The 14,314-nt window shown below is 42.3% G+C and overlaps 1 protein-coding gene across 1 annotated transcript in view; it reads right to left on the bottom strand.

Annotated features, from left to right (window-relative positions):
• The window catches only part of ERICH6B (glutamate rich 6B), an 82,480-nt gene extending 78,599 nt beyond the window's left edge, over window positions 1-3,881 (bottom strand). Inside the window, exon 1 of the mRNA XM_025214728.1 lies at window positions 3,793-3,881. Coding sequence (XP_025070513.1) covers window positions 3,793-3,850 — 58 coding nt within the window. The 5' untranslated portion in view covers window positions 3,851-3,881. The remainder of the gene's footprint in view (window positions 1-3,792) is intronic.
• Window positions 3,882-14,314: the final 10,433 nt, after the last annotated feature.

Raw genomic sequence — 14,314 nt, 5'->3', positions numbered from 1 at the left:
TTTTGTGCAGGGAGTTGGATCAGCTAAACCTTGAGGTCCATCTTAATCATTTCTATGATCTATACCAGTGATATTCAGATCCAGCCTGCAAAACCTCAGCAATTTACCCCATAGCATCCAAGTTATTTTTGGACCTTTTACTCAGGTGGAATAAGACCTGCATTCACAGGTTCATAGGAAAGTAGGGCTGGAAGGAACCTCAGAAGATCATCTAGTCCAGCCCCTATATTGTGTGGATTCCTAGCGAAATTACAGAAATCCCTTGGTGAATCAGGTGCCCCTGAACATAAGTAATCGTATCAGATGATTCTGGTGTTACTCAGTAGTATTTGACCTAATGGAGATTTTAATCTTTGAACCAGTGTCTCCATCCATTCACAAACATGCAGGCATTGGTGGCCATGCAAAATGGGTGCAAAATGCTAATAAACTGGAATAGTAACTTTCACACCTCCTTTGCATGCATTTTCCATGGACCTACAGGTGCAAGGAAGTACAGAACAGGCTATAAATCTCCATCTGGGGAATTTTAAATCATCTGTCACTGGTATTTAAATGTCAAGTTGTATCAGTGAGTCTCAGAGTAGACTGGGCACATATTTTACAGATGGTTAAGAAACTCAAGTTTTTAAAATATTCTTTTGGAAACATCACCATTGAACAGGAAACCAATTATATGGCATAATAAAAGTTAATAGATCAGTCCATAAATTGAAGCTATCAATGTATTTTTTTTATTCATGTCAAAGCAGAACAGAAGTAAGCTGCTGCTAGATAGTTGGAATGCAAAGAATTTCCCAAATAACATTTTCAAATATTTCCTGCTTTGAAAGTAGAAAACACTAATCTGATAGCACCGTAGAAGATTTATTATATTCAGCTTCAAGTAACATTTCTGGTGTGAGTCAGAAATATAAGCTGAAGTTATTGCTATCTGCAAATGCATGATTTTGATTTCCCACACTGCAGCAAACTACAGGTAGAAATGGTTTTGATTCATTTCCATAAACTGGGCCTCATGCATCTCTCACACGAGTTTTACCTCAGAAGAACTCTGCTAACTTCAGCAGAGTTACTCCTTATTTATGTGCAGGCCGCCTCCCGATCCCACCCAGGCCGCCATGTGCGAGCCGGGAGCGATATGCGAACCCGTCTTTGCGCACGCGGGCTGTGGCCAGCAGCCCGGGCACGCGGGGTCAGAGGAGACCGTGCGGCAGCAAGGCACGCACGGGCTAGAATTAGTCACAGAGGCGTAGTGGTTGATTTAAAGATTGTTTACTTACACCAAAGATGGTCGCGGTGCAGGCAGGAAAACTTGCTTGAGTTACAGTTGCAGATAGAAAAGATAAGAGGCGGACTAGAGTTCCTTCCCGTGAACACTCTTCTAGCCCATCTGGTTGGAGGCTCTAAACCGTGAGCCCGTCGCACCAACCGAAGAAAGTACTCGAGACAAAGAGCTCTGAATAGACTCACACGAAGTTTGCTAGGCTCCGTGGGTCCTTGTGCGCGCAGGGAGAGGGATACGTCGAGGTTTGCGCTCGGTGACGGGGAGAGGCTAGAGGCTGATCAGACCCCTGTTGCCTGCTTTAAGTGCGCTGGGTCCGATAGGCTCCGCAGCGCTTAGAGATCTTCACACAGCGTGAAGTCTCCTCCTCCTGGTGTTCGTGGAGTCCTCCCTTGCGGGGGTTCTCCTCAGAGTTCTCCAACTTGGGCGGAAACTACCCAAGCCTCTTATACGGCTAGCAAGCCAATCGCTAGCTGCCACGTATGCATAATTTAACACAAGCCAATAATGGGGCTCGAATTAAAATACAAATGGCGGGAACTCTTTGCACCGAGCATTTCTTAGATGCAAAAGAAATGCACCATGCAAAGAAAGCTACAAATTGGCGGGAAATTCTCCCTTGCACTGGGGTTCTCCTTTACAGCAGAAAACTCCACCGTGCAAAGAAGCTGCAATTTAGCGGGAAAATAATTCAGTGGTGCCAAAGCACACACAAAAACAAAAATCACAACTTTGGGTTGTGACAATTTACACTATAAAAGTGAAAAAATCAGACCTATATAACACTGTATAATTTCTTCCCTACTAGGGCCCAATTCTTCAGTCCTTATGCATGAAAACCACAATACAGCAAGTCTCATTGTGCTCCAACACCCCAAATATAGCAATAAAAATCAAATTTGTCCCATACCTCATAAAATGCTGGGACTTAAGTCAGAAGTCAGACTAAAACATACCAGAGGTAAGGACTACATGTTGAAACTGTGGGGCAGTTTCTAGTTCTATTTATACTGTAAGATTGTGCAGCAATTATAACTAAATCAGTGTAATTATTCTAAGTTTTCACTGGCAGCAATGAGTCACCTCATCATTCAGGGCCCCCAAAATATGGACCTAGAAAACCAGTATTATGAGCAGATCTCACAAAGACGCAATTTTTCAAAACTTTCTTCTATAACCAGATGTTAAAGAATCAGCAGCATAATTCTACCAGAGTTCAGTCTGAACCAGGAACAACTATGAAGAAAGTTGGATACTATTAAATCCACCCACATGCCAAACCCACCTGCTCCTACTCCTAGAGATATTCCTGAAAAACACAAACAGCTGACACTTGTGATTCTAGAATCCACTTCTCTAGATCTCTTTGAGTCAGCCAAAAATTGCGAGAAATGTTCACTGCTCTAACAAGCTTGCATTATGCATTATTTTAAAAAGTTTTAAAGAGATGCTGTGTATATTACCATGCTTCAGATGAAGACCTGTTTTCTGTGTTTAGATACATATATATATATATACCCAGAAGGATGGTTTACTCTGTTTGTTCTGAACAGTGCAATGTACCTACCTGGGTCTGCTCTATTCTTTCAAGACTTGTGAGATAGACATGACTCCTATTCTCAAAGGAACAGACAGAGTACAACAATGCAAACAGATGGATATCCTAGTCCTGTAATTTAGGGTTATCCATCAAAGCACTGTCCGTCTATGTAGGCTGTTGCCTTTGTTTGAGGAGGGGGAGAGATTTTTTTGAAAAAGTCTAGTGCAATATGGGCCTGCCAATTTTTGCCACTTCTTTTCACTGAACTCTGCCTTTGTGTAGATGTTGCTGAGCTCTCTAAAATATATCCCAGTCTTCATCCTACCTAGTAGTTTCCCCTCCAATTTACTTGGCCTTTGAGAAACCCTCAACTTTTTACCTGTTCTGGCCATCTTTTGGGAAGGTTTTTATTTTAAATCAAGATTGTGAAGGGCAAATTTTGGAGAAGGTCAATAAAAGCTGGGGAATCCATGAAATATAACAGTAATTAATGATACAGTAGCCACCATGTTCGATATCTAGAGTCCCATGAAACTTCTTCCAGTAACAACTGCTCAGAAAGTTGTCTTCATAGAATGCAACTATTTACCTTAACATCAAAAGGAGCCTTATTCAAACCCGTCCAAGAGTTTCCGAACAGAGATCCCTCCTTCTCGACCAGCCTCTCACTTCCCAATAGGATTTCCCCGTTTTTTTGCCAGCCTGCAAACTCACTTCCCTTTCTTTCCAGAGTCTGCCTTCCAGTGACATCAAGAACTGATGAGAGGAGAGCAGCTCTCGCTGATTCAGAAATGAGAGGGGTCCATTCTTTACTCCCTTCCTTGCTGTCCCCCCGTCTCTCCTGACCACTCAGCCCCGCTCCAGATCAAGTTCTAGCCCAAGCCCCATTACGCCCCGTCTCAGCTTTCCCACCCCGTGGCGCAGCTGCGTTCCGAATCCTCGCTACTCCAGCGTTCTAAAGCCTTACCCCAGCGTTCTAAAACATTATCTCGGCGTTCCAAAGCATTATCCCAGCGTTCTGGCATCCGCAGCAAAGGGGCCGGGCGGCCCTGCGCCTTTCACTCACCTGCAGCAACGCGGCTCCGGCTCCTCCGCCCTCCGCCTGACCGCAGCGGTCAGTGTGTTGCGCTTTCCTGTCCCATAGCAACCGGCCTGGCCAAGCGGGCAGCGATCTTGCCAACGGTGCCCTGCCTGGAGGAGTGCCCATCACACTCCTTTTCTCTGCCCGTGGAAGCTTAAGTGTGCCGATTTCTTGGCAACGACTGACCTCTCCGATTCCTTAGGGCGAACACCATCGGCATGGACCAGACAAGCCAAGGCTGGGGGGCTGGGGAGATGCTGGGCTTCTGGAGCCCAGTCTTTCTGATGGGACGTGAAACCAACTAAAGAGTCCTGTGGCAGTTTTCATGGGCGACAGGGGATTAGACCCAACGTCCTGCCCATCTCCAGTGAGGGTAGCTGCATTCCCTGGGCAGTGATTCTCTTCTCCACTTCCTACCCTAGTTGTGGTCCACTGATAACCAGGGATCCTGGTTTTCTCTGATAAAAAAATCCCCAATTGTTAGATCTAAAAAAGTAACCCAAAATCCACATTTTTCCATGTTCAAAATGAAATACTGCTAATATATATATATGCATATATAGCGGTGAAGGATCAGGTGAAGGTTGATATTATATATATATCTACATATCTATATATCTATCTATCTATATATATCAGCCTTCACCTGATCCAGCTCTGTCCAAGGCTTTTCCAAGCATCTAAGCACTTCAAAGTCAGTTGCTTCAGTGATACTGCAGTGATAGGCAGCCTTTAAATTCTGGATGGCCAGAAGGACAAGGGAGAAACATAACTCCTGGGGTGGATGCCAGGTAGTTGGTTATCAGTGGGGATCCTGGTTTTCTCTGATTAAAAAAAAATTCCCAATTTTTAAATAAAAGTCAGTTTTCAGATTAAAAAAGTAACCCAAAATCCACATTTTTCCATGATCAAAATGAAACACCACTAATATATAGATAGATAGATACACACACACACACACACACACACACACACACACACACACACACACACACACACGTATATTAGTGGTGTTTCATTTTGATCATGGAAAAATGTGGATTTTGGGTTACTTTTTTAATCTGAAAACTGAGATTTTTTTTTTAAAATCAGAGAAAACCAGGATCCCCACTGATAACCAACTACCTGGCATCCACCCCAGGAGTTATGCTTCTCCCTTGTCCTTCTGGCCATTCAGCATTTAAAGGCTGCCTATCACTGCAGCACTGGAGCAACTGACTTTGAAGTGCTTAGATGCTTGGAAAAGTCTTGGACAGAGCTGGATCAGGTCAAGGCTGGCTCTTTATTCACTGGGGTGTCAGTTTATGAAGAAAGACACTGAGGGTTTTCTTAGAGTCTAGTGCAATGCTGTACTGATGTGAGTGATCTGTGTTGCGCTTTTTTGGATTCCCTTCCCTTGTGAATCTCCGCAGCAGCTCTGGCTTTGTCGGTTAACATAGAAAGATAGAATCACAGAGAAGTAGGGCTGGAAGGGACCTCCAGCACTGTCCAACCCCCAGTCTGAGGCTGGATCATCCCACTTCAAACCAGCCCATGCAAATCCATCATCTAAACTCTTCGTACAACTACACTCAACCCTGACAATGCAGACAGAACACCCTAATCTGCCACAGGAAAAGCAGGGGAACCACAGCAGCCAACATCCTGCTTCTCCAGCTACAGTACTTTGGTCCTGAACCCCAACAGAACTATAAGGGTATTTTCCATCCTGGCTGTTCTTATGTTGAATCCAAGTAGGGTGCCGTTATGCATTGCAAGAGGATGATTTTTAAATGTTCTCTGGTGTTTTATGTTTTTGATTATTTTAAAGGTGAAAAATGACAATAACTGAAACAAAACAAGAAGTGACAAGGTCAGTGGCCATAATGCCATGCTGTCTGCAAAGCCCTATGCTCTCTGTACCCTTCATTTTGCCAACACATCCTTGCTTTCATCCTTGTGAAACTGCAGTAAAAACTGAACGAAATGTCAGTGGGTTTGACCTTTGCAATCATTCCAGAGAAGTTAAAATGGATAAGAGGGAAGTTGGAGGCAGTGTAGCACAGAAGTCACCTCTCTTCATCTCTCTTCACTGATTCCTGCAACATATGTAGTCCCTCCCTCTCCGCAGGCTGAATTAAGATTTTTATTTTACATCATGAAGGACTCTTTAAGAGTAGCCTCCTCCATTTAACATAACAAAATGGTGAGAAAAGGTCCTGATGCACCTTTAAAAAAATTGAGGGGGTTGATATTTTCATTTTAAAACAATTTGTGTGTTTGGACAGAGAAGAATTTTGGATTCCTTGATGTGGGGTCTTTTATAAAATATATTTGATTTCAATTTCCTATAAGGGGAATATAAATTCTTACACTTCAATGATAGTCAAGAAAAGGAAAGCTTTAGAAGATTTAGTAAACGGGGATCTGTTTGTAATAAAAGGGATCTCAGTGATTTCTAGTGTACATGCTGTAAAGCAAAACTTACTGTACATACAGCAAATTCCCCTTTTTATGTTTACATAGAGCTCCCTAAGCATATGTATGAACAGTTTTGGAGATAATGGAGAGAAACCCTGGGAGCTGAAGTCATTATTTTTGCATGAAATATTTAATGCTAACCATAAATATTGAGAGGATTGAATTTCCAAGCACTTGTAGGTTTTACACTTACACTCCACAGGATCTTGCTTCACATCCAACTATTAAAAGCATGATCTTAAGTGAATAGAAAACATATTGAGAACCTTGAAAGCAAAGACATTTAGCAGGCTCATGTTACATGAAAATAAATGAATATTTGGACAGAAAACAGAGAAATGTGGCACATTTTTCATCTCATTGCAGGGAGCACAGTTCAATAGTGGATCTTGCTGGTGCACCTCTTGGAAAGGGCTTTGTTGTAGTGATGACTTCAGAGTAGATTCAAGTCAGAGTTCCCTTGGTGCACATTCATTACTTTCTTTGTTGTAATTCTTATGATTTACATCCTTGCAGTCATGATTTGGTGGTGAAAAAATGATCTGCCATCTGGATGACTCCAACAAGCTACATCTTGGTCCAACTCCAGTCAAGTTCCGTGACAGGTGGAATTTTTGATTTAGCATTAATTCCAATATATGAAGCCCTTGAAAATAACCCTTGTGGCTCTTGAATCTTCAGAGATGAAAAGAATATTTCCTAGTACTGGACAGCATATTAGTTTTGAAACCTTGTAATTCCTTATACTAGAGGGGCTATTCTTGAGTGAGGAAGTAGTTCTTACCTCATGGTGGAATTTATTGCCAAATATAATCATAAACAATTTCTGTGGCAAGATTTGTTTCTCATAAACACCAGTAGAAATCCAGACTAACTCCACTGGAGCAGCTAGTGGATTTAGAATGGATTCTGAGAACAGAATTTTGACTTCTGATACCTCACATAATTGAATTACTCTTCTGTGCACATTGGCATTAAAATTCACTGAAGGTAAAGTTGCCAAAACATTTCCACTCTAAGGATGTCATTCTGTTTCCATTGAAATCAGTGGGAATGTTGCCACCAGCTTTCATGCGACTGGGATTTTTCCTTAAGACCCTTTTTTCAACTGCTCATAGCTTGCCAAAAGGTTGAGCTACTGGGCTGTTCTTTTTGTAAATAATTGTGCATTCAAATGGCAAATCAAGTAGTATAAAACTGCTAATTTTGTACACACTTATCTGATGTGCATTCATCAATGTGTAGCTAAAATTGGTTGCAAAATCAGGGGAAAAAGCTTGAAAAAAAATTCCAATATAAACATTTTTTTCTTTTTGTATTCCATTGAAATGTCAACCTTTAAAAAATGTTCGGGGTAGTTCTAATGAAGAGTAACAGTTGTAGTTGGGCCATTCAGAAAATCTGAATAGGTCATATGTTACGCAGAAGCAAGAAATCAGGAATAATATACATATTACTTAGATACTGTAGTAACAGAGAATGAATTTGAACCCAAAACTTCAGCTCCGTTCAGTCAGAGACAAATGAACTAGAGCATTTTTATTCACCAACTATATATACAAATTAAGAAACTGTTCTTTCTTTATGCAGCCATTAACCAATCATATTACACAGGTGACAGTTCCTTCCTGTACTCTCAAGTGTTTTTTCCCTATAATCTTTCTAGTATGAAAAGAAAGCTGCAGTGCTGATTGCAAGGGACAGATACATAATTACCAGGCTGGTATTAGTACTGTCTGGGAAATGACAAGCCTGTGGTTCACATGCTGAAAAAGATGCTGCAGCATCTCAAATTGCTAATTTGACTAAAAAATAGGGTCTGTTGAAATTCATGTAATTTTTTACCCATTAAAATTACCAGGGCAGTTTGCTTGTAGTGAGAATTCGAAGATACTGAAATGCCTTCCCTTGGTTTTTGCTGATGTGAAATTTAGTGTGGTTTATTAACTTCTTTGTGCAATCATATTGTCTACCTTTCATGTACATCACATCCTTTGTACAAACATTTCAAGGCATTTTATAATCCAGTATCTAATAGAATTTTTACGGAGGTCAACGTTATTCCTCCCTTCAAAGGCTTGAGCACTAACTTTATGTCTGTGCAGATTCTTTTCCACCATTCATAGCCTTTTCTAGGCTGAGGTTTTTAGGGAAAACAGCCCTAAACCATTAATGTTCCTGTTATCATGTCATCTAATGGTACTAAAGACAATAGTTGAAGGTTACAGACCTCAGCGCAGACAAGGCCATACCATCTTTTGCAATGACACTGAAGAGCTTACATTAGAGGTAACAACTTTGTGAGGGAGGGCAGAGGTCTCCACTGTTTTTTCAGTCTGCACACATTGCTGTCTTTGCAAACAGGTCAATATAAGATCTATCTGGATCTGAATCAGATAAATTGCTTGCTTAAGAGAGGATGAAACAGATAATAAAGACTTCTAGTAAGGAAAAACTGTTCCTTTCTCCTGTGTAGCTGAAGACCTTTCAAAGGTAACAGGAAGTGAAACTTAATTATCAAGATTGCAGGATGGCATTGTTTTGATTTTCTTTTTCAGGTTTCTTGCTCTCAGTCCATGATTGATCCTATCATTGCCTGTTTGAGATTTGCTTTATTTCTTACCAACATTCAGTACCGTGGCAAGGAAGTTTGGTGCCCGGGGCAAGCCCACAGTGGCAGTCCACCCCGTCTTGCTACGGCACTGCCACCATCTCCACAAGATACTGTTTCTAGTTGGCTAGTTTTCATGTCCTGCTTCTATCACGTAAGGGCATCTCCTTAAACCAAGATTCACCGATTTGATGAGGGTTATTATACAGGATAAGTCTAGGCTTGTTTCTTCTCCATCCTTCCTCAAAATAGGTGCATTTAGAAGTCTCATATATTTTATCTGTGCTGGATATTTGTGCTTCTTTCATGATAAATATCCCTCCCAAGTTCTTGTTAAACAATATGTATAGAAAGAACCCTTCAGATTTCATAGCATATTGAACATGGACAAAATATAGAGGAAATGGTAACCCTTAAGTCCAGCCATTGTCTGTTGTTACAAAAATAAAACCTTAAATATACCAACCCATCTACCTCTCACTCTCCCTCCCCCTGTACAAAGTTAAAATGATTAGTTTGTTCTAAATATTGCCAAAGACTCCAACAATATAAGGAATATAATTAGCAAAAGTTGTCTTGCCAAACTTACAAGTATTAAATACAAAGATAATAAGAAGTTTTCTGAATAAGATTAAAATTTGACCTTGCTGCAGGGTATAAGAAGATAATGGAGTTACTTGAATATGAAGGACCTTGTAAGTGAGCCAACCCAAAGGCTTTAAAGATCAGTTCTAGTAAGTTTTATGGGAAAGCACTAGGGGTCTCTCAGAAGAGGTTTCATGTTATCTTGACACTTCTAATGAGTTATCCTGCTGTGGGATTCTGAAGCAACGGCAAAACATAGACTCATAGAAAATTAGGGTCAGAAGGGACCTCAGGAGGTCATCTAGTCCAACCCCTGCTCAAAGCAGGACCGTCCCCAGCTAGATCATCCCAGTCAAAGTTTGTCTAGCTAGGTTTTGAAAAATCTCCAAGGATGAAGCTTCCACCACCTCTCTGGGTAACCTGTTCCAGTGTTTTACTACCCTCCTAGTGAGAAAATTCTTCCTAATATCTGACCTAAAGTTCCCTTGCTGCAACTTGAGACCATTGCTCCTTGTTCTGTCATCTGCCACCACTGAGAACAGTTTAGCTCCATCCTCTTTTGAATCCCCCTTCAGGGAGTTGAAGGCTTCTAGTAAGTCCACTCTCAGTCTCCTTTTATAGACTAAATAAACCTAGTTCCCTCAATTTTTCCTCATAAGTCATGTCCCCCAGCCCCTTCATCATTTTGTCACCCTCTGCTGGACTCTCCAATTTGTCCACATCCTTTCTGTAGTGGGGCCCCAAAACTGAACACAGTACACTAGATATAGGGAGTTAGTGGGCAAATCAAAGAAAAGAAAAGAGCAGCAGCTGAGGCATAGGGAGCATTTATTTTATACACATGCTCTGGGAATGGGGAGGGAGGCAGTTTAATTAGAGTGGCTCCGAGAGCTGCTCTAATTAAAATAACTGGAGCATCCCGTGTATCAGCACCCTTACGCTGAAAAGCGACGGTGGGGATGCTTTAACTACAGCTCATGGAATGAGCTGTAGTTAAAGTGCCCCTGCTGCCATTTTTCAACATGGGGATACTAATACATGAGATGCTGACGTCTGCTGGAGCGTGGTAATTACAGCAGCCACTCAGAGCAGCCTTGCTGCACATATATAGGCACCCAAGGTGACAAAAATTAAGCATAAAGGATTCTCTTTCTCCTTTGCATGGTGTCAGTCTAAGGATAGATAAATCCATGAATGGTCAATAAAAAGCCACGACAGCCTGACTGATGTGGGCATTAACAATTGTGGCATAAAATATGAGATCCTGCCGATGCTTGGATTTTTTCCATTGCAAAATGATTAGCAAAATGTATTTTGCTGAAATGTGTTTGTGTACTATTATAGGTGGGTTTTCCATGAATTAATATTAATATATGCATTTTAAATGAAATTTAACTACCTGTGGGTGTGTCAACACAAGATGCTTTACTGCCCATTAGAGTAGTTTACTGCACAGTAAGCGTGTGTGTCTACACATGCACATGCTTACTGCACAGTAAACCTTGCTAACCGCAAGTAAATTTACTACCTGCAAATGAAAGTAGCAAATTTACTTGTGATTAGTTACTGCGCAGTAGCACTCATGTAGGTGCCTGACTGGGAGCAAATCTGCTCCTGGTCAGCTGACCACCAGGGAGCAGGAGACTGGTCCCTGCCCCTGGGAGCTGCCAGCTTCTGAGGCAGGCTCTGTCATCAGAGCCTGGGTAGAGACTATGTCCCCCTGCCCTAGCAGCAGGGGACTCCAAGACCCCCACTCTGAGATCATGATCGGGAAGCGGGGGCTGGGAGATTCTTATCTCCCAGCCCCTTCTTTGCCATTGCAATTGGGGAGTGGGGGACTGGCTGATCCTTATCTCCCAAAGCAAGCTCTGTGACAGGGGGGCTAGTGCTGTCAAAATGGGGCCAGTGCAGAGCTGAGCTCTGAAGTTGCTGGGCTTGGGCTGGGAGATCCTTATCTCCCAGTGCCAGTTCTATGAACACAGGGCTGGTAGTGGGAGATCCTTATTTGGTTGATCACCTGCAGTGATGCAGGTCTCTGGGGACGTACAGTGATTGCAAAAGAAAGACTCCACAAAGACTCCACAATCACAGAGCTGAGCAGGGAACAGGTTCTCCAGCCCCTGCCCCATGCTCATGGAGTCAGGAGCAGGTCCCAGCCCCATGCCCTGGTTGGGTGAGTGAGGCACAGGGCTTGGAAAGAGCTACAGGAGTGGGGTAGGTCCCAGCCCTCTGCCCTTCTCCACTGGTGGGGCAGCTAGCAGTGAGCTAGCTGCTAGCTCTCCCAATGGAGCGTTAGGGCAGGGGGATGGGACCTTCTCTTCCCCTGCAGCTCTTTGCAAGTCCCCTGCTCCTGATTGGGGGGCTGGAGCCAGGAACTCCCTGCTACCAGGGCAGGGAGACATTGCCCCTGCTCCAGCAGCAGGCAGCTTCCCCCGGGGTCAGGGTGCAATGTCTCAGTGCTCCCTGCCAGCCCTTGAGCTAGCACCCAAGGGGAACCTAGAGCTCCCCCTGGAGGTGGCAAGGGCCCAATGCAGGGCCCCAGAAAGTGGGAGCAGTTTTCTGCCATTAGCTGTTTGCTGCCATTAGCAGTAATAGTGCCATTAGCAATTTGCTAATGCCAGCATTTTGTGGGAGCCATTAGCAGCAAATGCTGCCATTAGCCGCAAATGTGCTCCTGCTTCCCTGCATGTGTGGATGTTTGCCCAGGAGCATTTATTCATGAGTAGTTTACTCACAAATAAACTTCTCCCATATCTAATGCACATGTAAACACACCCTACATCAGTTACTTTATATCTGTGTACTATGATGGAACTTCTAAAACAAGTATCTTTTTAACAAACTTCACAGCTGGGCAGGATTTCAATTTAATGGCAGGTAACACATCTGACCTTTTTATTTGGAGAGTTATTTAATGGTACTAGTGTTCTTAAAAACAAGTTATTGTTACTTTTTATTTTGATTATATTTTATACATTAAATATGAGACAAACTTTGGTTTAGATTTGTCTAAGTGTTCTTAGCTACAGTATTATGTATTTTCCTTTAGTAAGACTGCATTCAAGTATCAAAATATGATTTTGCCCACTAGCAATGTTTACCTGTATTTTCCAATAGGAAGCAATTTCTTTTGCAATCACTGTATCTATCCAGAGATTTGCAACACTGCAGGTGATCAACCAAATATGTGAATGTTCTTGCCTGTGACTGCGCCTTGTAAATGGTGTCCTTGTCTAAATGCTGAGCAATTCCTTGGCTTATGTTCTCAAGCACATAGACTGCAAAGGAATTTTTGCCTGCCAGAAACTCTTTTGTAGGTCTTAATTTTCTCTGTTTCTTCTTTGCAATTGCACTGAGAGACCCCCACTGGGATTTGGCCCCCATTTTACTGGACATGTGTGTAACAGAGAGAGTTTCTAGGGAGCTCATGATATAGCGAAAAAGAATCCAAATGATTTCAGAGGACATTTATATTTTAAAGCCTTAAAGATTAAAATTGGGTTGCACTATTTTCACTGGCTCTAACAAATATGTAAGATACAAATGTCTCTCCAAAGGAACATTTTTTTCTTACTATTACAGAACATTTACACTTCATCCATCATCTACACCAAATCCTCTTTAAACTTCTTTCTTCTCCTTGTAAAGCCATCATATATCTAAGGTGCTTCTGGGACTCTTACTCAGAAATGTGACAGCCTGCAGTCAGATGAGCAAACTATTGGCCCATCAAGCAACGGGCAGGATTGCCAATCCAGAAATGTTTTTACTGACAATCTACAAGCCTTTTACTAAGAGCCGACATTTTTTACTAAACATGTTTTTACTGATACATGTGTTACATTGTGTAAATACAACTCTTCTGCCAGGCCTTGCCCTGCTGCCAGGCCCTAGTTATAAGAGTTCATCCAAATTTAGGGGATTAACATCAACCATTGTAAAAAAGTAAAAAATGTTTGGTTGTCAGTGAAAAAGTTTGTAGTAAAAAATAATTTATTGGATTGGCAACCATGCTTTACACTATGCTTCCCCCTCCTCAAAGCCTCCTATTCATCCTCACACTCTGCACATGCTGTCTCCCACAGTCTACACCCCAGCCTTACTCTTGCTGGACCTGGTCCCCCCATCCTGGGACAAATCCCCCACAAAAGCCTACCTGCAACCCAGTAGTATTATAGCCAGCCTGAGACATAGCAGCAATAGCACATGACTAAGAGAATTCTCACTGCAGGATGCTGTGCTCCTGCTTGGACACCAGGTGGTGCTGCTGTTTTCTGTCTGTTAGAGCTTCAATCATGATGCAGGTGCTTAGTGTTTTTACTGACAGATACTATTTTTACAGACTTTACTGACAGCCATTTTTAGTTTGATTTTTTACTGAAGATGGTAAATTTACTGACAGTTGGCAACCCTGGCAATGGGTAATGTTGCTTGATGGAAACTGTCGTGCTATGTGAACTGCTTCATGTTCTCAAGGCAAGCTATCTGGAGGGGGAAAAAGCACTGTGGGAGCTTTTTCTGCCAGCATGGGGAGCTGGTAGCAAGGGCTGTCGGTCTCTCCCCACCGTGCCACTTCATTATATTGCTAATGAGAAATGAGCTCTGAGTTCCCTTGCGGTGAAGAAACTGCTCCCTTGATCTTTGCAGAGAGCAGTGAGACCCATGAAAAGGGAAAGGAGAAGGAATTGAACTCTCCCAAAAGCATCTTATTTACTGCTTATGAGGTGTTTTTGAGCTGTGATTTTCCGCTCT

This window comes from Alligator sinensis, unplaced genomic scaffold, assembly GCF_000455745.1.
Source record: "Alligator sinensis unplaced genomic scaffold, ASM45574v1 scaffold1219_1, whole genome shotgun sequence".
NCBI lineage: Eukaryota > Metazoa > Chordata > Crocodylia > Alligatoridae > Alligator > Alligator sinensis.
The sequence above is the reverse complement of the archived record's forward strand: the minus strand, read 5'-3'. Positions and strand labels throughout refer to the sequence as shown.